We start from the raw sequence: 26,733 nt of genomic DNA, 5'->3' as shown, positions 1-26,733 counted from the left end.
TTTGGCCTCCACTTCGTAACTGTTGAGGCTTATGTCAAGGACACCCAAAAAATAAAAATCAGCATTTTTAAATGCATAAATTTCTGCAGGTGTATTTTCTCTGCCAACGGCTGCACCGGTTGGTGTATTCACACCTGGTCTGACAGCGCCCTCTTGTGGAGAAAAGAGGCACCTAACATTGCGCTTCACATCTCATAGAACGAATGGTTATGTAGAGTTAAATGTTAATTGTTGTTGTTTTGTTTTTTTTCCCTTTGCATATTCCAGAACAAAACCCTTAATAAAAAATAAACCATCAGATTTAGTTTTGTTTGTTTTTTTAATTAGACCTTATCATTTTGTATCTGGTTTTGGCAATTATAATGATGTATGGCAATGGGCCAAATGCTATAATTCTCCCTTCATAGTAGTTTGGATTCTTGTGACTTTTCATAAGACAGATGCTACACACACACAATTGTGACCTCAAAAATGAAAACTACATTTACACAAATCTATACTCAGCTGCAAGCAATTCAAGTACACTAACTAATACAACAGTCCTGCAATAACAAGAAGTTGATAATATTCTAGTTAAAGGTGTGTTAATTGACCTATGATTATTGTTGAGACTAATTGAGGTTTCCATAAAGGACCAAATGCATACATTTTTTCATTACGCATCTTTGATTACTTTGTAATCAGTACTGTGAATGACTTCTCCACTCGTGTTAATAACTGTGGAGGCCAGTTATTTACACAAATACAAAGCAAACTTTATTATGACCTCAACACAGCATTAAAGACATGTTTCTTAGACTCAAACTTTTAGGGACATTTGTAACCATCACTGTACATTACAGTAACTTGTAACAACCAAGTTTCCGAAGTTATTCGAAAACCAAACAAAATGTACAAAACCCAGGGACATTTTAAAACCATATTTACAAATGCAGCTTATATTTTAAAATATATATTATTTAAATACTACATGTGGCCACATCGCTAAAGCTCTGAAGATGGATGCTTACCTTGTACACAAGATAACAGATCATAGACCTGCAAGTTACTGCAAAGTCCATTTACGGTAGACAGATTTTCTGATGCTGTAGCGATACTCACTTCTACACAGTGGCTCACATGCTTGTTGGCTGTGTCTGTGGCTGCAGAGGCTGCAGCTGGACTGACTGTGGCTCGGAGCCCTGAATGCTGCACTCTTCTCCCTCACGCATGTACATCAAAAACAGAGTCACAGTGGCAAATGTGGTCGCATTTACTGGAAATGCACGGAGCAAAGTGGACGTGAGTCCTCGTGTGAACACCCTCCAACCTTCTTTCCTTACACTCTTTCTGACACAGTCCATAATGCCATTATACTGGTTGATACCACCAACACCATCTGCCTGCAGACGCGACTTGATCACATCTACAGGATAAGTGGAGAGCCAGGAAGCAATGCCCGACATTCCGCCAGCAAACAACAGCTTGGGAATCATGTAGGGGTCTTCTGGCTCACAGCCCAGTGAACGTGTCAACACATCATAGGCAAGAAAGTACACACCAAAGCCAGGTGTTTCACGCACCAGGGTGGTCACCATGCCACGGTTGATACCTTGGATTCCCTCCTTCCTGTAGATTCTCACCAGACAGTCCAGGGAATTCTTATACATTTTCCTTTTAGACTTCTTCTCCCCAGTCCCTTGCATCTGCATGCGTGTCTTGGCCAGCTCCATTGGGCAGCAGATGACACACTGAATGGCTCCAGCTGAGGCTCCAGCCACGAACTGGTTGAGTGGTGTGTCACGGCCAAGCATCCGCATGGTGTTGCCCTGCACACCAAAAACTATGGCGTTGATAAAGGTTAGCCCCATCATCGGAGACCCGATGCCTTTGTACAGACCGAGACCCTACAGACAAAAAGATTCATTACTGGAACCATTGAAGGGAACACCTCTCCAGAATCTGGAGGCATCAGGTTTATGATCATTTGCAAACAAGTTATTTTGTGCTTATGATTTAAAGAATAATTCCCTGAAAATACTTACTGAATTCAAACTGTCAAATTCATTTGTCTGCTACATTTACTCATTGTTTAGATGCTACTTTGGGTGTTTGTTATAACAGCACTTCCTAACTCTTTGCTGGTCATTCAAATTAATGTGTGAGGAATACAGTCTAATACCTCCACGTGGAACAGCCACAAGACATTCGCAGAGACCAAAGATACTCCATTTAGCTCAAATGACATGATGCACTAAGCTTTATTTAGTCCACACAGGAATAAGTTCCTCCATGGAGCTGGCTAACACACCACCTCCCACTTTCACCCCTAACACCCCATGTTAGGAACACGCTGGCTGATGCATAGCTGATGCCACTGTAACTTGAGACTCTAGTAAGTATATGATGAAAATGCCCCACGGCTTCAAATGCAACACAGGAATCATTCGAAATAAACTAGTAAAACTCTAAGGGGCATTTGCAAAAAGAAGAAGCTTACCGACTCCTGGCGTATAATTGACTGGAAGCAGTGGAAAGTCCCGCGGTATAAAGGTTTGTCCACATTTTGAACTTGAAGTCGCACCTGTGGATGACAGCCCTCACGTTTTAATCGAGTAAAATTAAGGTCAAAAAGGACCAAATAGTAACAAATATAACACCATACTGTAATACAGGTTTGAAAGGGGAACAAGACAACACTTTTGGTAATTCTTTCAGGGTTAAAAAAAAAAAAAAAAAAAAAAAGGACAAGTGGGACAGAAAACATTAACCAAGAATGAAGTTGAATATATATAAAAAAGAAAAAAAGATTTCTTCTGTGCTTATATTTCTCTAGCTCAAAACAAGACATTGGGTGAGAGGAAGAAAGACCTTGTCCATACTTACAAGGCCACATTTCCGTGGAGAGGTTGTTTATTTCTCTCTCTCATCTACAACACAGTGACACTGTTGCTGTTAAAGACAGCTTCCCCCAGCCCCCCAGCAGACACCGGCTCAGGGAGAAACGACATTGAAAGCAAGGTATACAACCAAACCATTCACCATCTCTATATACCTCTAAGGTAGATGCTGCAAATTCACAACAATTGCATGGCATTTTTAAACGTCCTTTGCCCGTTTTAAAGAAATTGATTGAAAGTTTTATGACAGCAAAACTGAATTCAATATTATAAGTTATTGGCCTCCAGTGAAATCTATGAATATTCCAGTTAATTCACAGAAAACCTACAATCTGCTATCAGAAATTTGTAAAAAAAAAAAAAAAAAAAAAAAAAAAAAAAATCTGTTATTCTTCTTTCCAGCTTACTTCCTGAGACTTTGTGGCCTGGTCAAAATAATTGTACAGAGATGAGGGCATACCACAGCTATCCCTAGTTTTCTTGACAATTACATTGAAATCCAACTGGTAGTCAGTGCACTTAAATTTCTGAACCATCATAATAACAAATCTAAGCATACTAGTAACTGAGCTGGAACAATACCGCTAACTTCTGTGATGGACTACAATATATGAAAGCTAAGGTTGTTTAACTTTTCTGTATATAAAGTATTTGTTCCTAACAAATAATATTTAAAAAGGTGGATTTGAAGACACAAACAATTGTTTCAAATGGGTCTCATGTAGATAAAACCTGAAGAGTCTCTCCTCTTCCACAGTTATCTCATCCCTATTGTAACTGTATAGGTCATCTGAATTCAAATTCAGGCTGCCAACAGATGGGTCTGTCTTATAAAATTTTAACAAAGAAAGTAATAGATCATGCCATTGCCTAACATGAGTAAATAGTGGAGAGCATGACACAGACACCCACCTTTACAGTGTCAAATGGATGCCCAACCAAAACACCAGCAGCACCTGAAAAATGCCAGACAGGATTTATTTTAAAACGGTTAGATTTTAAAAATGCACTAATTGTTCTGGCACAAGCAATACTGCAATGCACACAGTCACACAATACAAGAATAGGATTTCATTTCAGGAAAGAAAATGTTTTAACATTGAGTGGCTCATCTTGCAATAGCAAACAGCCCACCCATCATGAGACTGAGTAATCAGCTGGTCACTGCACTGTTCGGTGACGAAAGCTTGACACGGCCCTGTCCTTGACCTATGCCAGCGAGTCAAACAGTCACAGTAGCCCAGAATGATCCCAGGTATCTTATCTTCAAATGTATTGCACCCTAATGTAAAAGAACAGTTTATTAGAATTTATAAGATTAATTATTTTCATCGTATTTGGATTCCATCTTGTGTTCTACCTTCACACGTCTGCTGTCTCGACCGGGACCTGACAACTTGCGTGCACACATATAGTAACTCTACAGGCCATTTAACCAGTTAACCACACATACTAGGGCACAGTGAGTCAGTGAGTACACAGACTCTTTCCAAGCAGTCAGTGGTTAAGTAGCACTATTGCATCAATGTTTATATAAGTGTATCACATTCCTTATGTACTACTCTGCAGTTTATGAATACTCTTCATGGTGTGCCCAGCTTGCTATGAGAAAGGCTTTGGCAAACATGAATCAGTGAATGGAGAGTGTTTGGCAGTGGTGAGTAGGGAAATACATCTGTGACTATGGTGAACACACACCAGGGTAAATTGCTGCCCCAGAGAGTTTTTTGAGTATTAAATAAGTGTCAATTCTCTCACAACAAGGCTTGGTTTGGTTCAGCTCTATTGAGAAAATATTATAAAACACACCAGAACCTGGGCTCCAAAAGTGGGCACCTTAATGTTCTACACTTTGGAAGGACCTGGCCTTGGACGAAGACAAAACATCTGACGCGATTCGAGAGAGAGAGAGACACAGGCAGGCAGACAGACAGACAGGCAGACAGAGAGAGAGAACGAGAACGAGAGAACACTGGCGCCAAGTGGCCTCTGTTCCATGAAGGCGTAAACTCTATACATTTTTCTCTGTCAAGAGGTGAAATGGCTTGGGCTCGATTTCAAAGCAGGACAGGGGAGGTGATCAGATAACCATGGGAGGAAAGATACAGGTTATTTGATATCCTGGTGCCTGCTATTCTGTTTGAAATTTGAGCTTTTGTCACTTTGGAAGTGCATTTCAGGCGACACTGTATAACAATAGACAGCATTGACTACAAGACTCACTAGACTTAAAATCACTTAAACTTCGCGTTACATTCGGCATTTACAACACAGTTGCTAATCTGACATGCTTATTTGTTTAGAGTGATTCTCAGACGTGGCATCACTATACGAGCGACTTGTCCACGCGTTGCTTGACGCTGCAAAAATAGGAGAGTGGCTAATGCTAATCGCTGGCTTCAACCTGTTAACCCGGTTAGCATATCTAACGTTAGCCAACGTCAGTCGTGGCCACCTACGGAAGCTACCGTACTCACCTCCTATACAGCCTGCAGCGAAGTCCAGTGCCATCGCCTTACAAATATAACGCTAAAGGTTGAAATATGTCAAGGTAACTCGATGATTGACAAATGTGAGTCGGCAGCTCAGCCGAGATGGTTAACTTAGCCTTTTCTGCTAAACTCTATTGACTTTCCAAAGTTGCGAATGCTGAGCAAGCAGAATAATCAAACTCCTCCTGTAGTGTTAATCACACGTTGTCGGAGCTTGGGAGACGGTAACAGATTTTTTTTTATACTGTTGCGTATACACACTCGCTTCTAGATCTGCTCTTTCTTCCAAACCTTTTCTATTTCTGTACTGCAGGAGGAGGCGGGCGGGTTCAACGTAGACATGAAGAAACGTGTTGCTCCCCCTTCACGTCAGCCCAATCACATTACTTGGAGGTAGACAACTCCCCTACAGTGCTGCTGTCCACCCCTCTCACCTATTGGCTGCACACAGTAAGGAGTCTGAAGGTGTGTGGCTGCTGCATCCCACACCCCCGATACACACACACCCACACACTGTCCTAATCACGATTAGTCCTCATCATGTGTTCAACTGGGACAGTTGGGCAGGGTGATAAGAAAGGAACTTGCAATATGTGCCAACTTTAGGAGATAACATCAGGAACGCCTTTCTACAAAGTAGTGCAATAGTAAAATTGCTCGGAAATCAGGCACAATCTTATAAACAACTTAGAAATTCTATGGTTGCATCTAGTATGAAGTTCTAAGGGGAGCCAGTATAGGCCACATTAAATCTCCACAGACATTAGGCTGAAAAGTTTACAGTGCCACCTCAATCTACTGAAATATATATTGAGAATAAACTGATTAACATAGGTACATACAGGTAGGTTCATAGTATTGGAACAATGATAGGTTTTCTGGAATTTGTCTTCACTGCACAACCACATTGGATTTGAAATGAAACAATTAAGATGTGAGCGATGTAAAGACTTTCAGCTTTGGTTCAAGGGGTTTTCCAAGTATGTTTGCCATTCAGGAATTACAGCCATTGTAATACACAGAACCCCTTTTGGTGGCTAATAAATAATGGAACAAATGGCTAACAAGCAGTTGGGTGGCCAACTGTGGCCTGCTTCCTTGTTACTCCATGAGTGACCAAGCATATATAAAAAGCCTGGAGGTGGTTCTGAGTGTTACATTTGCATTTGGTAGCTGGAATTCTCACTGTGGGGTGCAAAGAAGTGTCCATGCGAGTGAAAGAGGCCATCAGTAGGCTGGAAAACATAAGAGACCCACCAGATGGATACTGTAGAAAAAAACATTTGAGTGGCCAGGACAATGGTTTGGAACATTTTTAAAAAGAAGGAATTAACTGACAGCTCAGCAACTGCAAAAGGCCACAGAAGACAAGTAAGGATGACCATAGAATTCTGTCCATGGTGAAGTGAAACCAAAAAGGGAAACCCATGAGTTTCTAAAGAGAAAGAAATGAAATGTTCTTTACTGACCAAGTCAGTCAGCTGATTTCAGAGCAGAGCATCATTTTACTTAGTGAAAACAAAACTGAAGGCAGAAAGACTCTCGTGGGAGGAAACTGTCCATGGGTTCCAAACTTCAGCAGTCATTGACTACAAAGGATTTTGTTCCAAGTATCAAATGAAATCCTTATTTTTGTAATTATGTTAGATTTTTCTCTTTAAAAATCTCACAAAGAGCAGGATACAGGTACAGATTGTAGGATTACATATAATCACAATGAAAAAAAAAATTTTGTAACATAATATGTGATTTCTCTTTTACAGCAAACATTTTGTCTTGTCTTGATGCAGCATTAAAAAAGCTCTGGTGTTATTAGTAACAATGATTGTGATTCTATTGTGTCAAGTTAAATGAAATGTTTTCATGAGTTAAGAGTTACAATGATTTAAATCAGTTGATCTCATAAACTGGATTTACTTTGGTTAAGACACTGATGCTCAAGCAGGCAAATTAAAATTTAAAGGCCTTGGTGTCATGAACTGCTTGACTGTCTCATCTGTGACTTGCTTGCGTCTCTCTTGATGCTCAGCAATCATTGGCTGTAGAGTCTCAATCAAAATTTTCTTCAGTTCTCCAGTTAACAGAGCTCCACTTGCGTAGTCCTGCAGAGAGGGGAGATTGGTTGAATAGGTGTGGATAGAATGGGCGTGCAGAAACAAAGCCATATAGGAGGGTGAAGGTGCACAGATAAACGATTATAAAGTGCAAAATAAAAAGTTGAAGGAAAAATACAGAGAGCACATTTTACATTGAATTGTGGCATTGTTAACTACACCCTCACCTGTCTGATCTTCTCCAGCTGCTCATCATCTTCCAGGAAGAAAGTCAAGTACATAAAGGAAACATCTACATCAGGATTGCCACCATACTTCCTGTGATCTTCCTCTGTGTCCTTTCCTCCCGAAAATGCATGTTTGTTGATCTGTGAGTATATAGTTACACAGGTCAATCTAAGTCTGACTAACTATTCACTAGGAGATAGCTAGTAAAATAATCACCTTGTTCTTGATCTGCTTAGGTGAGTCGGTGAGGAAGATGGAGGAGTTGGCGTCACTGGCGCTCATCTTGGTCTGGGCCCCCTGCAGGGCGGGGAAGAACGTGGAGTGCAGCAGAGCTGGTTTGGGATAGCCAATCCTAGGAGCTACATCACGTGTCATCCTAAAGTAGGGGTCCTGGAAGAATAAAAGAACATATACAAACACAGGTAAACCACAAACAGTTTTTATTTTTGTGTGTTATTGGGAATCTGTCCTTACCTGGTCTATAGCACACGGGATGAGACACGGTATGTCCTGTTTATCCCCAAAGATCTGGGGGAAAGAGTTACTGAAGGATGGGGCAGCCTGGATGGCTGGGAAGCTGATCTTTCCTGAATGGAGAAAAATTATGCTATTATTAATCAGCATGATGCGCTCTAATAAGAAAAATACAAGGCAATACAATGAGTATAAACTGCTTTTTCTGCTGTAAGCAACACATTTCCCGTTTCATCCTATATCAGTAGTATCGCGAAGATTTAAATGATTGCTCACAGTTTGTAAAGGCACTAGGTGTCTTACCGATGCAGTCGCTGTCTGAAAAGCCAAAGATGCCTTTGACCTGGTTGAATGTAACATGCTTCTGGATCTTAACCACATTCCTGTAGAATTCTGGGGATGAACTGTGGAAACAAATTGAAATTAACCCAATAAAAATAACGTAATCAATTAGAATAAATTAAAAAATTATGAAATATTAGAATAATTTCCATTGTATTTTACCCCATGTAGTCAAGATCAGAGAAGATGAAGGTCTTGTTGATATCAAAGCCACAGGCAATGATGTCCTTGGCATTTTCCACTGCATAATAGTGGCATTCTTCGAGTGTTAGATCCTTCCACAGGTACTTTTCATCATCAGTCATCTGGATCACTAGAGGGACATCAAATACATCCTGAAGCCATCTGGAACAAGGAAGTAAATAATCATTAATTATTCATTATAAAATCTACAAGTTATGTCATCCATACAAGTTAAGGCCTCATATCATAACTTCGAAAAGAAGAACTAACTTGGTGAAGATAAAGGGGATGAGGTGACCAGTGTGCATGGCTTCTGAGGACGGACCTCTGCCAGTGTAAAGGTAGAAGGACTTGTTCTTCTCATATGCATCCAGCACCTGATGCATATCTCTGTCAAAAACAGCAATGACACAAGTATTGTGCAAACATTTGTGTTAGAAATCACATGACTGGCGTGAAACAAATAAATACTTTCAGTTTCTATATTACTAACCTGTGTGAGAAAAATATTCCTCTTCTTAAAAAGCGGTGAGGCTTCTGCCTCAAGACTTTTTCAATCCTGTCCACCAACTCCTTATCAATCTTAGTGCTACCAAACCTCACTAAAAAAGGTGACAATTTGTTTCAGTTTACCCTTCAATTAACTCATAGTTTGCGATACATTGCAAAAAATTGATATTGTGAGTCAAAGAATTAGGTAAAGAATTTTTTAAGTTAAGGTCACAGCTGAGAGTCAACTCAATCCTACCTATGAGTTTGTCGTAGTCTATCCCTTTGTCACGGGTGGTGGAAACATTCCATGGGTCCACTGTGTCTTCATCATCATTACCACCATCTGTTAATGGCCCGTCACCAGAGACAACAGAGCTTACGGAAGGTGGACACCCTGCTTTGTAATCCTGACCTGTCATCTGTTTGTAGTCCACCTTCAACTTTAACAGCAACTTAACAACAGCATCAATGTCAGCCTGGGGAACCAAAAGACTCCAGTAGGATTAACAACTTAAACTATAAACAGCCTATTTCCTTTAAACGAAGAAACCCATTTGTTTTATGCAAGTGTAACCAACCTTTAATAACAAAACCACAAAGTCAATTCACTGTTTTGAGCTTGGCACCAGGTACTTACTTTTTCTGCTTTAGCTGTTGTCAAAGCCCTGACTTTCTCTTCTTGTGCATTCAGTTTTTTATAGAGCTCAATTGGACTCATCGCAACTTCACAGTCTCCTTGACTTTCTGCCATCTTCTGGACACTGTCCAAGAGATAGTATAAATTAACTATTCACAAAGTATATTAAATAAATAGTAATTAAATGTTCTGAATACTATATAGATATATTAACATTACTATTAAATCCATCATGTACTGTTATCACAGCAGCTGAGAAAGCTGCCGTATGTGAACACCCGCACCCGACCTATTAAACAGGTACTTCTGATACCACTCAGATCTAATCCTTGATTTAGTATCTAATCTGTAAGAATAAAAAGACAGTCCTACCGTACAGTATTCTTCACAGTTAAGGAATAACTGAGCCAACTTACATCAGCCTGCATATAGTGATGGGAGGAGTCTTTCCGGGTCTATATACGGAAAATGAAACTATTGGTTGAGGGGAAACATCTATCTTAAAATACAACGATTATGGGTGATGCAATGTGAGTGGTTGTAGTCACACTGGAGGCATTGATTGTCCCCCTGCCTACAAGTTTAATGAGTCCGGAGCGGAGTTTCACTTGTGCCAAACCGGACAGAGCTCAGTTCTGACTTTCAGACACCGTCTGTGCCTATGACCAATCAAAAACAAAAGTAAAAGTGAATTCTTAAATTTGACCTTATTAAATATCTACGCCTGTCACTAAGTTGTAACATCGGTGCGCAACAGCAGCTGTAGAAGTTTCATACATTTTTTAATGTCCCGCCGTAGATTTATGAACTTTTAAAGAATTATCTGCACAGCAACCTGGAAGCTGTAAGACAGATTCCAACTTATGAAATCAGCTCTCACGCCCAGCTCATTCAAAGCTGCTCCATTTTTATTTTCAGCAAATATCTACTCAAAAAAGGATTTTATTTTGTGCCTGTCAATTTTGTTTTTATAGTTTTATTTTAGTATTGTTTGATACATCAATCGATATTTGCAACGAGGGCATTAGAGCAATCATTAAACGTATTTAATCGCTGTTAATAATAAGACTGCAGACAGCAGCAACAGATGTAGAGGATGCCGGAGGGGCGGGGGGGGGGGGGGGGGGGCATGGCAGCTGCAGAAGCTTCTTATCACATTTACATGCACTTATTCATTCTTTAAATTAATTATTTAAATGGTCTGCACTTTTATAGCGCTTTTCTACCTATTGGCACTCAAAGCGCTTTACACTGCTTCTTATTCACCCATTCACACTCACAATCATACACGCACTCATACACCGGTGGGGGAGCTGCTATGCAGTTGGCCTACACTCACCGGGAGCAACTAAGTTGGGGTTCCGTGTCTTGCTCAAGGACACTTCGACATGTGACCAGAGGAGCCAAACCGCTCTACCTTCCTGCGCCACAGTCGCCCCAATTTAAATTATTATTTAAATTATGACTATGAAAATGTATTGGACAAATGGAAAAAAACAATCTTTCTGGGCGTGGCCACACCCAACTTAGTACTGATCTCTTGCTGACCACCCCTATAAAAATGATCTGGTTCTGCCACTGATAGTAGGTGAAATAATAAAAATAGTATTTGTTGTACTGTAGGTGTCTCATTCTAAAGATAAGTCTATTTTGACACTGGAAGTTAAAAAACAAGAAAAGCATTTGCCACTGGTAGTTTATTTGGCCTGTAATATAATCTTTAGGGCTCCATGAAGATCAAATTCAACCCTCCTTTAAAGGGTATAGTTCACCCAAACTATCAAATAATATGAAACTGTTCATGTTGTTTGCTTGTGGTAAATGGTCATCTTAAATATATCAAATCTGAGATACATGGTGATCTTCTCTGTGTATTAATCTAATTATAATTATTTGTTTATTACTTTAATGCTGTAGCATTTTTTTCTAATTTAATATTATTTCAAAATAATGAACTCCCGGGATATGCCTAAAGGACCGCCCCCCCCACAAAAAGTACTGCTGAATAACATAGAATTTCCTCACCGTCGATTACAAAAGTCTTATTATGATGCTGTACATACACTATATTGCCAAAAAAATTCGCTCACCCATTCAAATAAATGAATTTAGGTGCACAAAGGAAGGTCCATAAAGACATGGATGAGTGAGTTTGGTGTGGAAGAACTTGACTGGCCTGCACAGAGTCCTGACCTCAACCCGATAGAACACCTTTGGGATCAATTAGAGCGAAGACTGCGAGCACTGTGTATTATGTATTTCATAAACACACTCCTAAACCTCGTGGAAAGCCTTCCCAGAAGAGTTTATGCTGTTATAACTGCAAAGGGTGGGCTGACATCATATTAAACCCTGTGGATTAAGAATGGGATCATATGGGTCTAAAGGCAGGTGAGCAAATACTTTTGGCAATATAGTGTAGTATTATTAACTTAAAAAAGTAACTTGTAACTATTGTGCTGAACAAAATGATTCTCAATGATTATTATTTCAGGGACAATCTATTTATTTATTTATTTTTTGCTGACAACCAGAGTTTTTATCTCATTTTGACTGTAATGACACTCCTACAATAATGCCTTTGTTGAGTGTATATGGATGGAGTCATCTGGGTTCATAAATATTTTTTGAAGTAGAAAAAAGCTTTAGTGTTATTAGTTGTACTTATTTATTTAGTGTTATGTTATTTGTTACACTAACAATGACACAGTTCCATCTAAGTCAGTTCTATCTAAATGGAATTACTCATTAAAATGGACATTCAATTTTTTATCATTCAAGTTTTTTAATTTTGAGTCTCATTTTTAATTTTGAGTCTCAGAACAAGTTAAATGAAATGTTTTCATGACTTAGAGGAGTTACCTTCATTTTGATCAATCTGATACATTTTTTTACTCTCCTTAAGACAATTATTCCTACTTACATCTTATACACTAGAAGTGCTTTTGTCACATATTTTAGTTGTTCAGAATGCTATGTTTTCTTTACCAAAAATGCAATGTGAATATGTGGGTCCATTGCTGTTGATAACCAAGCAGATTTTCCAACAATTTATACTTGTACCATGCTGTAATTATCATTCTCTCCTGAACTTAATTTCAGGTAAAGCAGCACGGCTAATGAGACCTTACAGCAGCACTGCAAATGCAACACTTCATAAAAATGAACAAGCACATTTGGTGCAGTGTGATGCTAAAAAGTAACATGACAGTTAAAAGGTATGGCCACATGTTTAGTTTGATAAAGACACATATCACAGGTCCAAGAATTTACATTTAAAAGCACTTTTGATGCAAAGAGTATGACAAAATGCCCACCTTCAGGTTACCAACCACACTGATTTTGAAAGGAAACAGCTGGGTTAAATATTTGTTCTTGTACTGCCAATAACAACATAATGATCCCCCCAATGTCTTAGATGCTCAAGCAGGCAAATTAAAATTTAAAGGCCTTGGTGTCATGAACTGTTTGACTGTCTCATCTGTGACTTGCTTGCGTCTTTCTTGATGCTTAGCAATCATTGGCTGCAGAGTCTCAATCAAAATCTTCTTCAGTTCTCCAGTTAACAGAGCTCCACTTGCGTAGTCCTGCAGAGAGGGGAGATTGGTTGAATAGGTGTGCATAGGATGGGTGTACAGAAACAAAGCCATAGAGGAGGGTGAAGGTGCACAGATAAACGATAATAAAGTGCAAAATAAAAAGTTAAAGGAAAAATACAGAGAGCACATTTTACATTGAATTGTGGCATTGTTGACTACACCCTCACCTGTCTGATCTTCTCCAGCTGCTCATCATCTTCCAGGAAGAAAGTCAAGTACATAAAGGAAACGTCTACGTCTGGATTGCCACCATACTTCCTGTGCTCCTCCACTGTGTCTTTTCCTCCCGAAAATGCATGTTTGTTGATCTGTGAGTATATAGTTACACAGGTCAATCTAAGTCTGACTAACTATTCATTAGGAGCTAGCTAGTAAAAGAATCACCTTGTTCTTGATCTGCTTAGGTGTGTCGGTGAGGAAGATGGAGGAGTTGGCGTCACTGGCGCTCATCTTAGTCTGGGCCCCCTGCAGGGCGGGGAAGAACGTGGAGTGCAGCAGAGCTGGTTTGGGATAGCCAATCCTAGGAGCTACATCACGTGTCATCCTAAAGTAGGGGTCCTGGAAGAATAAAAGAACATATAACAACACAGGTAAACCACAAACAGTTTTTATTTTTGTGTGTTATTGGGAATCTGTCCTGACCTGGTCTATAGCACACGGGATGAGACACGGTATGTCCTTTCTACCTCCAAAGATCTGTGGGAAAGAGTTACTGAAGGATGGGGCAGCCTGGATGGCTGGGAAGCTGATCTTTCCTGAATGGAGAAAGATAAACAAAACACAAAAACAAAGTATTCCTACTTTAGAATGACTAATGCAATAAAACCACAAACACAGGATTATACTGTACAAAAACACATGCCTGTGACTGCCTCAGCTATATCGAGATTTATATAGCTTTTTCTTTTTTATGTGAAAACAACACTTTTCATGTAAAAGAGAGAAATTAAAAGTTGTTCATAATTCATAATCAGGCCTAGAAGTTTTCAAATGCCTAGGTTTTTAAAGGCACTGAAGACATTTCAGTTGTCTTACCGATGCAGTCGCTGTCTGAAAAGCCAAAGATGCCTTTGACTTGGTTGAATGTAACATGCTTCTGGATCTTAACCACATTCCTGTAGAATTCTGGGGATGAACTGTGGAAACACATTGAAATTAACCCAATAAAAATAAAATAAATAAATCAGACTTAAAATAAAAATTATGTATTTTACCCCATGTAGTCAAGATCAGAGAAGATGAAGGTCTTGTTGATATCAAAGCCACAGGCAATGATGTCCTTTGCATTTTCCACTGCAAAATGGTGGCATTCTTCGAGTGTTAGATCCTTCCACAGGTACTTTTCATCATCAGTCATCTGGATCACTAGAGGGATGTCAAATACATCCTGAAGCCATCTGGAACAAGGAAGTAAATAATCAGAATCATTACAAAATCTACATGTTATTACATTCATACAAGTGGAGGCCTAAGGTCATAACTTTGAAAAGAAGAACTCACTTTGTGAAGATAAAGGGGATGAGGTGACCAACGTGCATGGCTTCTGAGGACGGACCTCTGCCAGTGTAAAGGTAGAAGGACTTGTTCTTCTCATATGCATCGAGCACCTGGTGCATATCTCTGTCAAAAACAGCAAGGAGAGACAAGGTCTTTATTGATGTATCAGTTCCTCATGAGCCCTCACGTTCTCACAATCAAGGTCATATGTTCATATGTTTTAGTATGATAACGACTACCCTTACATTTCAGAATGACTGGAAGAAGACCTGATATTCAACACTCATTTGCTAGAAATCACATGGCTGTGGTACGATATTTTTGTTTGTTTCTATAATACAAACCTGTGTGAGAAGAATATTCCTCTTCTTAAAAAGTGGTGAGGCTTCTGTCCTGAGACTTTTTCTATTCTGTCCACCAGCTCCTTTTCAATTTTACTGCTGCCAAACCTCACTAAATAGATGTAACAAAATGGAAATTGTTTCAGTTTACCCTTCAAATAACTTGTAGTTTGTGATACATTGCTAAAAATGATATTGAGAGTCAATTTATTAGGTAAAGAATTTCAACTCTTTAAGTGAAGGTCACAGCTTAGACTCTTAATCCTACCTATGAGTTTGTCGTAGTCTACCCCTTTGGCATTGGTGGTGGAAACGTTCCATGGGTCCACTGTGTCTTCATCATCATTACCACCATCTGTTAATGTCCCATTGTCAGAGACAACAGAGCTCACTGAAGGTGGACACCCAGCTTTGTAATCCTGACCTGTCATCTGTTTGTAGTCCACCTTCAATTTTAACAGCAACTTCACAGCAGCATCAGTGTCAGCCTGGGGGCCCAAAAGACGCCAATCAGATAAACCACTTCAATAGAAGAAGCCAATTTTCCTTATTAGAAGGAACCCATAATATGTGTTATGCAATTAAGTGTAACCAACCTTTAATAACAAAACCTCAGAGTCAATTCACTGTTTTGGCTCCAGGTACTTACTTTATCTGCTTTAGCTATTTTTAAAGCTCTGACTTTCTCTCCTTGTGCATTCAGTTTTTCATAGAGCTCAATTGGACTCATCGTTCCTTCACAGTCTCCTTGGCTGTCTGTCATCTTCTGTATACTGTCCAAGAGAAAGCATAAATCCATTACTGAAAATATTCTGAATACTATATAGATATACAGGAGTTAGTACTGTTAACACGAGACTGCAAGTCGCAAAGATTCCTGTCACAGCAGCTGCGAAAGCTACCATATGTGAACTGCTGCTCCAATACTAGTTAGCTCGATATCAACTGGGTAAGCATCTGATACCACCTAGAAATGCGGTACATATGTATCAAATGATAAAGTAAAATCATAATAAATGAGGGAGTACCTAACATATGTAATTAAAAAGGCTTACCATGCAATATTCTTCACAGTTGAATACTAGCTGATTCAACTTGCATAAGCCTGAATAAGATGGTGTTTGCCTCTAATCCTTCCTACCTAAACATGCGTGCTGAAGATTCCGCTATTGATTTATTTGGGCAAAAATGCCACTATGAAACATACGTCATACATTTTAGTACAAGTAACAAATTATATACTTTTTATGCTTATTTTATATTGAATTTACACGAAACCAGTAGGGGAAATTAAATGTAAATTACTTTAAAGAGACAAAATATCGGAAGAAGAAGACAGGCACCGTTTCCCTATGGATTACTTTCAAAATAAACGTTTTTACGTGGAGGAAGCCTCGGCAATCAGTGGAAAAAGCGAAATATTACTTTTATTCTGAAACGTTGCTTTAACTCAAACGCTCGTGCGGGATATTGGATCTCTAGTGTGGCTTAACGCTCAGGAGTCGGCTATGTTGGTGATTGTACCACTTTCCAGTTCCCTCAGTTAAAGCTACAGTTACCGGGTATGTTTTCTGTATTTTTAGGTTGTCCAAAGTGAAGAAAAAATAAGAGATACAAATGAACAACGTTAGCTATTTTTGCTATATCGGCATATGAGACTTGATGTTTAGTAATGAGTACGCGTAGACGTTCACACACAGCGGCCGCTCTGTAGCTTCACTTTAACAAACAACAGTAGTATATTTGCCCCAAAGTAAAGGTAGTACACGGACCTAATAGGCTGTGGCTTTTCTTCCGTTTTGGATGTGTTAACTTATAACAGGAGTTATCAGGATAAAGTTGCGGAATTTAAATTTGGAAATTCGTAGGAAAACCATCGTCCTGTGCCCTCTACGTGTTGCAGGTTGGTTAAAATGACACCACTGTGAGTTATTGATATTTCTCAGTGTGCTGGGCTGGTGCGGTGCCTTTCACTTCACCTCCATTGTGAGTCAATAATTTAACATGCCGTTTGTATATTGAACATTTAAATTGGCGAGTCAAGTTACTTTTAACTCTAATGCTAACAGATCTACCTAATCCTGAGTTATGCTACTTAACGTGCAGAACTCCATGCCACCGCTAGATGTCACTCCCGCGTTTGTAATGGATTGGCTGCACTGACGTCACACCTGCTGTTCTTTTGTTTTCAGTGTAATGTGAGGATGTCTTCATTAGTGGCCTATGAGGATTCCGAGTCAGAGGATGAATCGGTGGCTGAAACGGATAAGAAAGCATCAGCTTCTGTCCAAATTGGATCTTGTGAGGAAAACCAAGAAACTGTGACATGTAATAACTCAGAAGTAGCATGTTTTATCAATGACCCCGACCCAACATTGTTGGAATATTATGGAACTGTGTCAGAACCAAGTAGATCTACACATCGACCACATTTACAGCCACAGAGATGTTTTGGTAGTGAAATGAAATATTATAGCAGGACAGCACAAGACAAGCATTTTGGATTTCCTGTTGGTCATCTGAGTTTATCTGCTATGCAGGGGAACATCTCACCACTGCAGACTGTTTCTCACATGCCACAAAGCTTTAGCAATGGCTTCAACCCAGCAAAAAGACAAGACGCTGTCTTGTCTGGTGTCAGACCATATATTCCCAAGAGACAGAGGGTTGCCTCTTCAGTAAAGACAATGGACTCAGATCATCCAGCAGAGCAAATCTCAGGGAATCAGAGCAATGAAGGTCACATTCTCTCAGAAGTATCAGCAATAGTGAAGCCGTATCTTGGTCACAAGCCCAGTGCAGCAAGCACACCAAGGAGGCTTTTGATGAGCCTGGGAGGCCACCAGGGCCCAGTCAACACAGTGCAGTGGTGTCCTGTGCCTCATCTCGGTCATCTGCTGCTGTCTGCCTCCATGGACAAGACTTTCAAGGTAATGAGAGCTAGAATAAAGCGTCAGCAAAAATGCATTTTGAGACTTGGCCTCTGAATCTAAAAAAATGCAAAGAATGGGATTCAATGATTCTGTAGTTCAGTGATAGGTAGGCTTGCTCATTTTTCTTTTTCAAAATCACAAATGCATATGTTTAGTTACACTGGTGTTTTTTCCTTGTCTGTTCCTCCTTGACTTCATACAGCAGTGTTTTAAAGTGAACGGTTTAGAATTTCTCTACAACTGCTTTATACAAACTGTGATAAGAATTTATGTAAGACCTTAAACCACATAAAGTAACCCAAATAAAGCAAAAAATGCATTTGTTCAATGATAGTTGTTGATGCTCACCATGCTGGAAAGGATTATAAACTAATTTCTAAAGAGTTTGGACATAACAGGAAGTATAAAAAATTCAACACCATTGTTTCCCTCTTCAGTTAAACAGCAAAGATCACGTCAAGAGCAAGGTGTATACAAGTCCAGGACTCACAAGAAACCACTAGGCTAGGTATCTAAAGGCCTCTCTTGCATTGGCTAAAATCAATGTTCATGAGTCCACAATCAGGACCTGAAGTTTATGCAAACAGTTTATGCAAAGAAGCCAATGATTATCCATTAAGTTGATCCAAAAGGAGTATCGGCCTAAAATCCTTCTAAACTATCAAAGAAATACTAGGAAATCTTAGGTTATTGCTGCAAAAAGGGGTTAACGTGTTATGTTTGCCACGACCAACTATTTAAAATGTGATGATTTTTCACAAACAAACATTTAATGCACTTTTGCTATCTTAGGTCATGTTTAGGCAGAAGTACAGAAAGCACCTTTTTGGACTAGAACATAAAAATTCATCTGTCAGCATAGTTTTAGGCAGGTGCCAAGTGCATCTGGGAGGTCTAAGGGGATAATCCTTCACCTGACACTTGTGTCAGCGTAATTTACGCAGTTTTACAGACAGATAGATAATATCTGCCCTGCTGCCTCAATTTATAAATACACCACAATCCGCTTTCTTTAGAATCATATCTGTCACTGTCTGCTGAATGTATGTCAGGACCCACAGGATTCTCGTTCTTTCTGATTGTCCCTCCCCATCCTTTTTTGTATTGCACACCAGGAAAACAATCCCTCATTTCCCCACAGTAAAGGTCAAGCAATGCAGGTGTTTGCCAGAGACTAGATATTTCTATGCCGCGCATGAAATTGCGATCCCACCAATATCCTAAGAGGAGTCTAAATAATTAATCATTTAAATATGCATAAGAACATTTGCATAATCATACAAGTACAGCAGTGTTGCAGCCACCCCATTTGGCACCTGGAAAAGGGTGTTGGAGCAGATGGTGAAAGTCAGCTGAGAAGGGAAGGAAATTTTTGATATGCCACCATTTCTTTGGTTCCTTATCCCAAAAAAGGTTTTTCTGTTAAACCAATTGATACAGGAAAATATGATATATTATATTTTTTGCTTATCTGCACATGAGTGAGTGAGAGAGAGAGACACTGTTTTTGAATAATTGAATTCAAAAGATTTATTTTTCTCTAAAAAAATAAATAAAAATAAATAAATAAAATAATCATCCTGAGCTCTTGGCACCATGTGTTTTAATATGCTACAACCGTAGTTTAAAATCGCAGGACTTGAGGCGTCTTTCATTTACTTAGCAAACATTTATCATTATTGTGATGAAATCTGGAAAAAATAATCACTAAAGTGATTAAATTAATTACGATGTTTCTTTGTGAAGAAAGCTTTCTTATCACCACTGCGTTTAATAAATAGTAGAGAATGAGATGGAATACTGAATAATGGTTTGTTTTTCCATTGTATTAAAAGGAAGAAAATATTTTGGCCATTACAGTTTCTTAAAGTGTCTTAGGGCTACAACTAATGTGTTTTATATAACAATCTGCTGACTATGTTCTTGCTAACACCGTCTACAAATGGTTTTGTGCAACTCTCATTCAAAACACCACAGTGAATTTTTTGGCTTTTATTTAAAAAAAAAATTATTAAAATTCTAATTAAAATAAGTGTTGATGTAAAATGTTACCTGTTTGAGCTCTAGCCCAATATACTGAAATCTGGACCTTGAGTGTCTGAGGGGAAAGTTGGAAAACAAGCAGGACATTCGCACTCAAGGTCCAGATTAGACTACAGCTGCTTTAGTCTTATTGCTTTTTCTTATTGTTAGTCTGAATTATAATTCAAAACACTCCTCAAAGAACACTGTTTATTAGAAAATAGGGGTGTTTTGCAGCATTGCAATGAAAGTATCTGAAGGATTAATAAATTATCAAAATATGTGTAGATTAACAACTGTTTAAAAAAAAAAGTGTGAGCATTTAAATGTAATTTAAAGACAGTCTAAGATTGTAGTTTGGGAAAGGAACCTTTTTTGAGTAAAGTAATACTCCTGGCACAGGACTGACCGGGTCAACTTGTCATACATTATTGCTTACTTATTGACATACTGTACAGTCCTATTGATTGTCTTTCAGCAGTTTGACTGAAGGCAGTGAGGGAACATACTCTATGAAGTCTGAACACTTTCTCCTTTATGCGTGTGTTTCTTCCCCACCGCCCTTCCGACTCCTCTTCCTCCATCCTGTCTGTCAGGTCCTCAAAGGCAGAGACAGACTCTTATTATTCCAGCCTGTTTGCAGCTGTTGTCACCATGGCTACAGCAGGTGTAAGGCAGCAGTTTTAAGTTGATAACATGAATACCAATTTAGTTTTAATTACTGAGAGTCATTTAGGAAGCAGATTACCCCTATGAGTCATCTGCGAGGATCCACTCTGCGTGTCTGTTAAGTGGCCAGTGAAATTAAAAGGGATGCAAATAAACAAGCAGTCATTTTTGCCCATGCGTGGTCCTCACGTTGTATTGTAGTGGTGTTGTTATGGTGGATATTGTTAATTCTGTCATTGTCGAGACAGAACTTGTGGAACCTGCTGCTTTGTTGCAGATGTCTGAATATGTTACAAAACATTTGTGAGTAAAGGTCCTATTATCAATTGCTGTTTAACAGATTTAACAGATTATACCTCGGGATGGCACTGTTTCACTGATAATACAGAAAACAGGCATAGCAATCTGTTGGACAATAAATAAAAAATATTATCAATAGATGCATGTAACATTTAGCATTTGCAATAAAAAGTGTGTGTCTGTCTCTTTCTGTTACATAGTTTTCATCCTGGAGCCATCTATGGCATCCTGTTTTTAAACTACTTCCTGCTGGACTTATATGTCACTCTCCCCTCGTCCTGTCTATCTCCTGTGGGGACTGTTGTACAGTACTTTTAGTATTTTTCATATGCTGTAAAGAGGAGGGAGCTTTAATAATTAAACACAGAAAGAGGAAGAGAGAGATTTGCAGTGCCCCAAAGTTCTTTGTAGTTCCCCTGTGACTCTGGCAATGCCAGTAAAGAAAAATCATTTAATCATTAGTATAATACCTCATCTTGGTGGGCATCAGACCTGAGCACCCACTGGGCTTTGAGGAGAGTCATTTGTTCATGACATGTCTGACATGAAAATCACACTGTTCAGCAACTTTAGGAAATTTTATGGAAAAGGTGTCACACTATTAACAGCCATGTTTGCCAAGTGGTCTTGTTTGAAGCACAGGGCAAAATCATTTCACTGTGGATTGAAGACAAAGACAAAATTAACACTAAAACAATCTGCCAGATAAACACACAACTAATAAACATATCATCGGTTTAGGCCCCTTTTAGCACAATGATATCACAATTCAATCCAGTAAGGTCATAGATAATATACAGTGGTTATGACAGCCACAACAAACAGAAGGTAGCTGGGTGCTTTTCTCCTCTGCTTCGTCTGTTGTCAGAGAAACCTCGGACAATACAGAACCATTAAAGCCATTACACCCCAATGGGAATTGATTTGTAGGCACACTCAAAGGTAATTAGTTTGAATAATTAATTAATGTTTTGGCTTTTACATTCTGCAAATTAATCCAGAGTTGTGTACGTGTTGCTGTTCAGGCTGCTGTAGAATTTTGTTTAGTTAGATTGCAACTGAATTTAAGTGAGAATGGCTTAGATTATGGCTCTTTTTCATCTTTGAGAAAGAGACAAACTATGTTCACTAGATTTTCTGCTGGAGGACATCTTGTATGCATTGTATGCAAAAGGCATAGCATAAACATTAAATTTTTTTCCCCCTATTTTCAGTGGGTAGTGCAGTGGCCACCAAATCAGACCTGCAGCACTTTATTGCCAGTAAGCTGCCTTGAAACCTTGTCCAAAGCATAAAGGTCCTGTCTTCCTGTTTGTGTAAAGAAGAGCACAGCAAGTCTGTTGCTCCTTGTCTTTTGAACTTCTTCTTTCTGTCATCTGGCGTGCTGGTTGTTTGTAAGCTGTCTAAAGGATGCAGTTGTAAATGTCACCCTTCAGCCTTGAGGAAAATCATAGCTTTTATTTCTTTTCATTCAGATTTTTTTAAAATTTAAGAAAAAGCATCCTTATGAAAGAAAAAAAAAGACTTGTACTTTATAATATTCTGCTCTGAATTTGCAAGAGGTCCCTTCAGTTACTTTTACTTTTATGTTCTATAGCACATACTGTGTGTTTCATGTAGTGGAAGAAGAACTATAATAGCTTTCTTTATTTCTTGAAGTTTGTGCACAGTCAGTAAAAAATGACTTTGCTGCTACAGTGTATTGTGTATTGTTACTTTGACTCAATGTGATGTGTCCATGTCTGGCAGGTGTGGGATGGAGCAGAGAGTGGCCGATGCCTCAGGGTTTACACCTGCCACTCGGGAGCCGTGCGTGATGCCTGTTGGACCCCCTGCGGGCGACACCTTCTCACTGGTTCATTTGACAACACGGCTGCTATCACAGATGTAGAGACAGGTGAGCCGCAGCACTTCTTCCTGTTGGTCGGATGAATGCAGAGTCACATAACAAACCACTGGGTTTACTTTTAGTATGTCACTGTAAATTTGCCCTAAACTGAGATCACCACTAGATTCAATTTTGCATGTGTCCACAGTTCAGTTATTGGATATACTAAACAAAAACATCTGTGGTGCTCCTTTGTGTTTTTCTCAGATAATAAAAAAGAAACAACATTACATTTACCCAACTGAAATGTAGTTTGACCTTCATCAGGCATATTGCTGGTGTTGTGCAAAAACAAAACTTCTTAGCAGTTTTATTTCTTGCCACTGCAGTGTTTTTCCAACTCCAATTTAATGTTAGTATAGTAATTTATGTGTGGAGTAACTTTAAATTGCCCTGGGCTCCAAAACCTGTTATAAACTCACTGAATTAATTGCAAAGCTGCTTCTCTCTCAGTTTCTCGCTTTGTAATCGTGACCCATTTCAGGGGCAGCCACCTTCAAAATCAGCATTTCTAAAGTGAATACATCATAAAGGGTCAACTATCCCATTCCACATACCCCTCCAAGTGGAGCCAAGAAATGCTGGCTTCCTAAAATTGAAATGAAAAAACTGCTGTTTCCATTAAGCCTTTGGTGTTTTTGAATCCAATGCTATGGTCCCTACTCCAATCGGCCAGAACATTGTTCACTTCACCTCTTAGTTGTCATAATGTTATGGCTGATAAGTGTATAATTCTCCATCTCATTTGAGCTCACAAGACACCACAATTATGGTGTGATATGGCTAACAAGATTAAATGTTGCAATATGTTGTTATAATTGAACAATAAAAGCTTTCATATCCCAAATTCAATAGATTTACTCACATAAAAAGAAACCTTCCTAAAATACCATTGACGTTTCTCCATAGTCACTTATGCAGGATAACTAGAACACGTTTCTATACCAGAAATACCAGACAAACTCAAAACATATAATTAACAATAGTAAATAAAATAGACTCAATGTCACCTAAATTACAAAAGAAAATTATAAGTGATATTCTTCTGTAAATAAAACGTAAGCAATTTTATTGCAATTGGTTTCACTATTTATGCCCTGCAGTTTTCATTGCTCCATTTCATTGATTGCTCTGAAGACCTTAAATCCTGCGAAGGCACTATAGTGAATTATCTGTGGACTGTCTTATTTTACTTTAAATTGAATTCTACGGAGCCTAAATGTTTGCCTTCATGAAAATGGCCAGTAACATGGGACCCAGCTTTCTCTTTTTATTCATCTCTATCGCTCACACACAAGCAAACACATATGTACATATATTCTTAAAAAAACATTTCTACAGAAAACCAGTAAAATATTTCACATTAAAAACAAATTCCACAGGCTCATTAGTTTGCCACCCTTTTTGTGTGTGGTCATAAAAAGCGTTTTCAAGGTGACATTTAGAAGAGATCAATAATTTTGTTTGCTTTGGAAATGCTGTAGTTTAAACAAGCATGGCAGAAAGTATGTGAAGATGTCAAACAGTCAATCAAAAGCAAGACTGCATGTTCACCAGTCTGATATCGAAATAAATCAAGACAATACAAAATACTGGCAAGAATTCAGACAGTCTTGGTTGAACTAAACCAAAAATAATCTGAAAGTTAATGTATTTTTTATTTGTTGTGATAGAGTGTTTAGACATATAGAAAAGACCTCCTTTGAGGGGCCCATACAGTACTAGGTCAACACATTCTCTCACCACGTGTATTAGTTTTGCCAATAAAGCCTACGGATAATAGCTTTGCCAGCCCATTACACACACAGGCAGCTCTAGAGAGAGGATCAATAATGGATACATCACCACAGGAGCAGCCACTATGACCTTATACTGGAACGTTGCAAACCACAACCATAAACAAACAAATGTTTATTTTGGTCTTATATACTTAAGTAGTCAACAGTGTAGGAGGATATCCTCATGCGTACAGCTTTGGAATAATATAAGTTATAAAGAGCTCTCACACATCAACACCTTCGATTTTTAATAATATTTTATTATTCGTACGTATTCTGTTTATATTACTATTATTAATTTGTATAGCAAATGAAATAAATTCTTCTCTTTCTGAGTATGAGGATCTGTAGATGTTTGATGGCATTATAAAGCAATAAGCATGCATTTCTATGGTAGCATGAAAGGAAGGAAGGAAATTCATTTTAGTTGAATATTAATATGGGAGTTGGACATTTCAGGCCAGTTTCTGTACAACTGCTGTGTAGTGAAACATGTTTTTAAAGACTGCAGAAGTAACACTTGCAATGAAAAGAACATGAGGCAAGTCTGCATGCATCCTATTCATTTAATACAGACTTAAGTGACATAATTGTGCTTCTCTTCACAGCAAAATTAATTTTCATTATAATCTGTATATCAGTTTTTTTGAAAGGCAAAGATGGCTGCCATCTTTCCAGAAGATTTGTATTTCTGATATATGACAGGACTACGCCAAGGAGTTTGCGTTATTATAACAGTAATGTTTGCAAACTTATTGATGTTTGCAGCATTCCTGCAGCATATGTGTTAACATGATCTCTACTAAGAGTGGGGATTGGAAATGGCAGAATGAAAGTATTTGCCATGTCAGAGTGAAATTAGATTGAATGTTATGTTTTCATAGTGTCCACAGTAATGCAGTGCCTCTCCACTCTTAAGAAGGAATGCAGCTGGGCCTATTCTGTTCAGTCGAATTCTCTTTGGAAAAGGCCATTATAATAACCAGCAAGTGTCTAGTAGGATGTCTGACCCCTTACTTTACCACATAATTCCTAACCGAAAGCACTACCAATTGGTTTTTTTTACAGGCATTTGGACTTAGAGTAGCTTATACATTCAGACCACTGTGCAGAGGCCATTTTTCTTGGCTATCTTTGCAGTTGTTTCTGTGTCTTATTTAATTTGTAGAATCTTGAATCCACTCCTAGTGGGCTACAGGCAGGGTGTCGCAGCTCACTAGTTGAAGTAGAGTAGAAGATATGTGGAGTGATAGCAGGTTGAGATGCAATAAAAAGTAAAGATATAGAATACATTTAAAAAATGCAAACAGAGCGAGCTGTTGTTGTGGAGTGGAATAAATAAATATATTCAATCTGGATGATATTAGTAGTTGTTGTTTTTATGACCTTCCTTAAACAAGCTCATTGGTTGACGATGGTGCAGGAAAATATGCCAAAATATCCATATACAGCTATGGATTGATGTGTTAGATAATGTATGTGCATGCTGGACTTGAGTCCAGACCCCTTAAGGTGCTGGCATTAAAGAGATTTTCTTTACTGTCCAACAGTAAAGATAACAATAGTGTCAGTGAGTCCAAAAACAATAGTGTCAGTGAGCCAGTAAGCTAAAACCTTCAAGAATAGTTCAGGTATAAAGTTCAATATAAAAGTTTAATCATTGCAAAAAACCTAAAAAACCTGTAAGTTATTTTTCATTTTCATAACTGGCTTTTACGACACTGGTCCAAATATTTAAATTTGATACCAGTCAAGCTATTTCCCATTAAGTTTCACTTATTATAAATAAATTGTTTTTTGCAAATGCAGTGACAATAACATTCCTATGAAGAATGTATATTGATTGATGTTCTTATATCCAGGGATGTAACTAGTACAGTGTGGGTGTACAAACATAAGTGCCTGAGGTGCTGCATGCCACGAGA

General features: G+C 38.6%; 4 protein-coding genes across 10 annotated transcripts in view; 1 reads left to right on the top strand and 3 right to left on the bottom strand.

The window, feature by feature from the left end:
* Positions 1-148: 148 nt before the first annotated feature.
* On the bottom strand, positions 149-5,749 carry LOC137101299 (mitochondrial basic amino acids transporter). Of its 3 annotated transcripts, XM_067479547.1 has the most exons (5): positions 5,357-5,749; positions 4,014-4,161; positions 3,792-3,835; positions 2,480-2,563; positions 149-1,886 (listed from the first exon to the last, which is right to left on the bottom strand). In XM_067479547.1, exons 2-5 carry the CDS (start codon positions 4,018-4,020, stop codon positions 1,116-1,118), a joined length of 906 nt encoding a protein of 301 aa, XP_067335648.1. In that variant the 5' UTR covers positions 4,021-4,161; positions 5,357-5,749; the 3' UTR covers positions 149-1,115. The 3 variants fall into 3 exon arrangements, with proteins under 3 accessions (XP_067335648.1, XP_067335647.1, XP_067335646.1); XM_067479546.1 differs by lacking the exon at positions 4,014-4,161 and having other exon boundaries at positions 5,357-5,748; XM_067479545.1 differs by lacking the exon at positions 4,014-4,161 and having other exon boundaries at positions 2,480-3,835; positions 5,357-5,734.
* A 921-nt stretch (positions 5,750-6,670) lies between these two features.
* Positions 6,671-10,296, bottom strand: LOC137101297 (tryptophan--tRNA ligase, cytoplasmic-like). 3 transcript variants are annotated; one of them, XM_067479541.1, is made up of 11 exons: positions 10,154-10,296; positions 9,782-9,905; positions 9,401-9,620; positions 9,146-9,254; positions 8,923-9,042; positions 8,632-8,814; positions 8,431-8,531; positions 8,128-8,240; positions 7,870-8,043; positions 7,653-7,793; positions 6,671-7,473 (listed from the first exon to the last, which is right to left on the bottom strand). In XM_067479541.1, the coding sequence occupies exons 1-11, from the start codon at positions 10,207-10,209 to the stop codon at positions 7,309-7,311; spliced, it is 1,506 nt and encodes a 501-aa protein (XP_067335642.1). In that variant the 5' UTR covers positions 10,210-10,296; the 3' UTR covers positions 6,671-7,308. The 3 variants fall into 3 exon arrangements, with proteins under 3 accessions (XP_067335642.1, XP_067335644.1, XP_067335643.1); XM_067479543.1 differs by having other exon boundaries at positions 10,198-10,216; XM_067479542.1 differs by lacking the exon at positions 10,154-10,296 and adding an exon at positions 10,001-10,019.
* Positions 10,297-12,546: 2,250 nt separating this feature from the next.
* LOC137101298 (tryptophan--tRNA ligase, cytoplasmic-like) lies at positions 12,547-16,421 on the bottom strand. Its single transcript, XM_067479544.1, has 11 exons — positions 16,274-16,421; positions 15,868-15,991; positions 15,487-15,706; positions 15,222-15,330; positions 14,881-15,000; positions 14,595-14,777; positions 14,416-14,516; positions 14,023-14,135; positions 13,765-13,938; positions 13,548-13,688; positions 12,547-13,368 (listed from the first exon to the last, which is right to left on the bottom strand). Exons 2-11 carry the CDS (start codon positions 15,979-15,981, stop codon positions 13,204-13,206), a joined length of 1,440 nt encoding a protein of 479 aa, XP_067335645.1. The 5' UTR covers positions 15,982-15,991; positions 16,274-16,421; the 3' UTR covers positions 12,547-13,203.
* A 229-nt stretch (positions 16,422-16,650) lies between these two features.
* wdr25 (WD repeat domain 25) overlaps positions 16,651-26,733 on the top strand; it is a 42,259-nt gene continuing 32,176 nt past the window's right edge. For all 3 annotated transcript variants that reach the window (XM_067479540.1, XM_067479538.1, XM_067479539.1), the window contains exons 1-3: positions 16,651-16,780; positions 17,411-18,148; positions 22,892-23,039. In XM_067479540.1, the coding sequence (XP_067335641.1) occupies positions 17,423-18,148; positions 22,892-23,039 (874 nt within the window). In that variant the 5' untranslated portion in view covers positions 16,651-16,780; positions 17,411-17,422. The remainder of the gene's footprint in view (positions 16,781-17,410; positions 18,149-22,891; positions 23,040-26,733) is intronic.

Source organism: Channa argus, chromosome 16 (assembly GCF_033026475.1).
Source record: "Channa argus isolate prfri chromosome 16, Channa argus male v1.0, whole genome shotgun sequence".
In the NCBI taxonomy this organism is placed as follows: domain Eukaryota; kingdom Metazoa; phylum Chordata; class Actinopteri; order Anabantiformes; family Channidae; genus Channa; species Channa argus.
Note: the sequence above shows the minus strand (reverse complement) of the source record. Positions and strands in the feature narration are given on the sequence as shown.

Bases quoted from the DNA above. Each gene is read 5' to 3' on its own strand.
- LOC137101299 (XM_067479545.1), bottom strand. From the start codon at position 2,875: ATGTGGCCTTGTAAGTATGGACAAGGTCTTTCTTCCTCTCACCCAATG. The intron at 1,887-2,479 runs GTAAGCTTCTTC...TTTTGTCTGTAG, and splicing joins CAATTATACGCCAGGAGTCG to GGTCTCGGTCTGTACAAAGG.
- LOC137101297 (XM_067479541.1), bottom strand. From the start codon at position 10,209: ATGCAGGCTGATGTAAGTTGGCTCAGTTATTCCTTAACTGTGAAGAAT. The intron at 8,532-8,631 runs GTAAAATACAAT...TTGTTTCCACAG, and splicing joins TCTGATCTTGACTACATGGG to TTCATCCCCAGAATTCTACA. The intron at 7,794-7,869 runs GTGATTATTTTA...ATATACTCACAG, and splicing joins CTAAGCAGATCAAGAACAAG to ATCAACAAACATGCATTTTC.
- LOC137101298 (XM_067479544.1), bottom strand. From the start codon at position 15,981: ATGACAGACAGCCAAGGAGACTGTGAAGGAACGATGAGTCCAATTGAG. The intron at 14,136-14,415 runs GTAAGACAACTG...TTCTCCATTCAG, and splicing joins TTCAGACAGCGACTGCATCG to GAAAGATCAGCTTCCCAGCC. The intron at 13,689-13,764 runs GTGATTCTTTTA...ATATACTCACAG, and splicing joins CTAAGCAGATCAAGAACAAG to ATCAACAAACATGCATTTTC.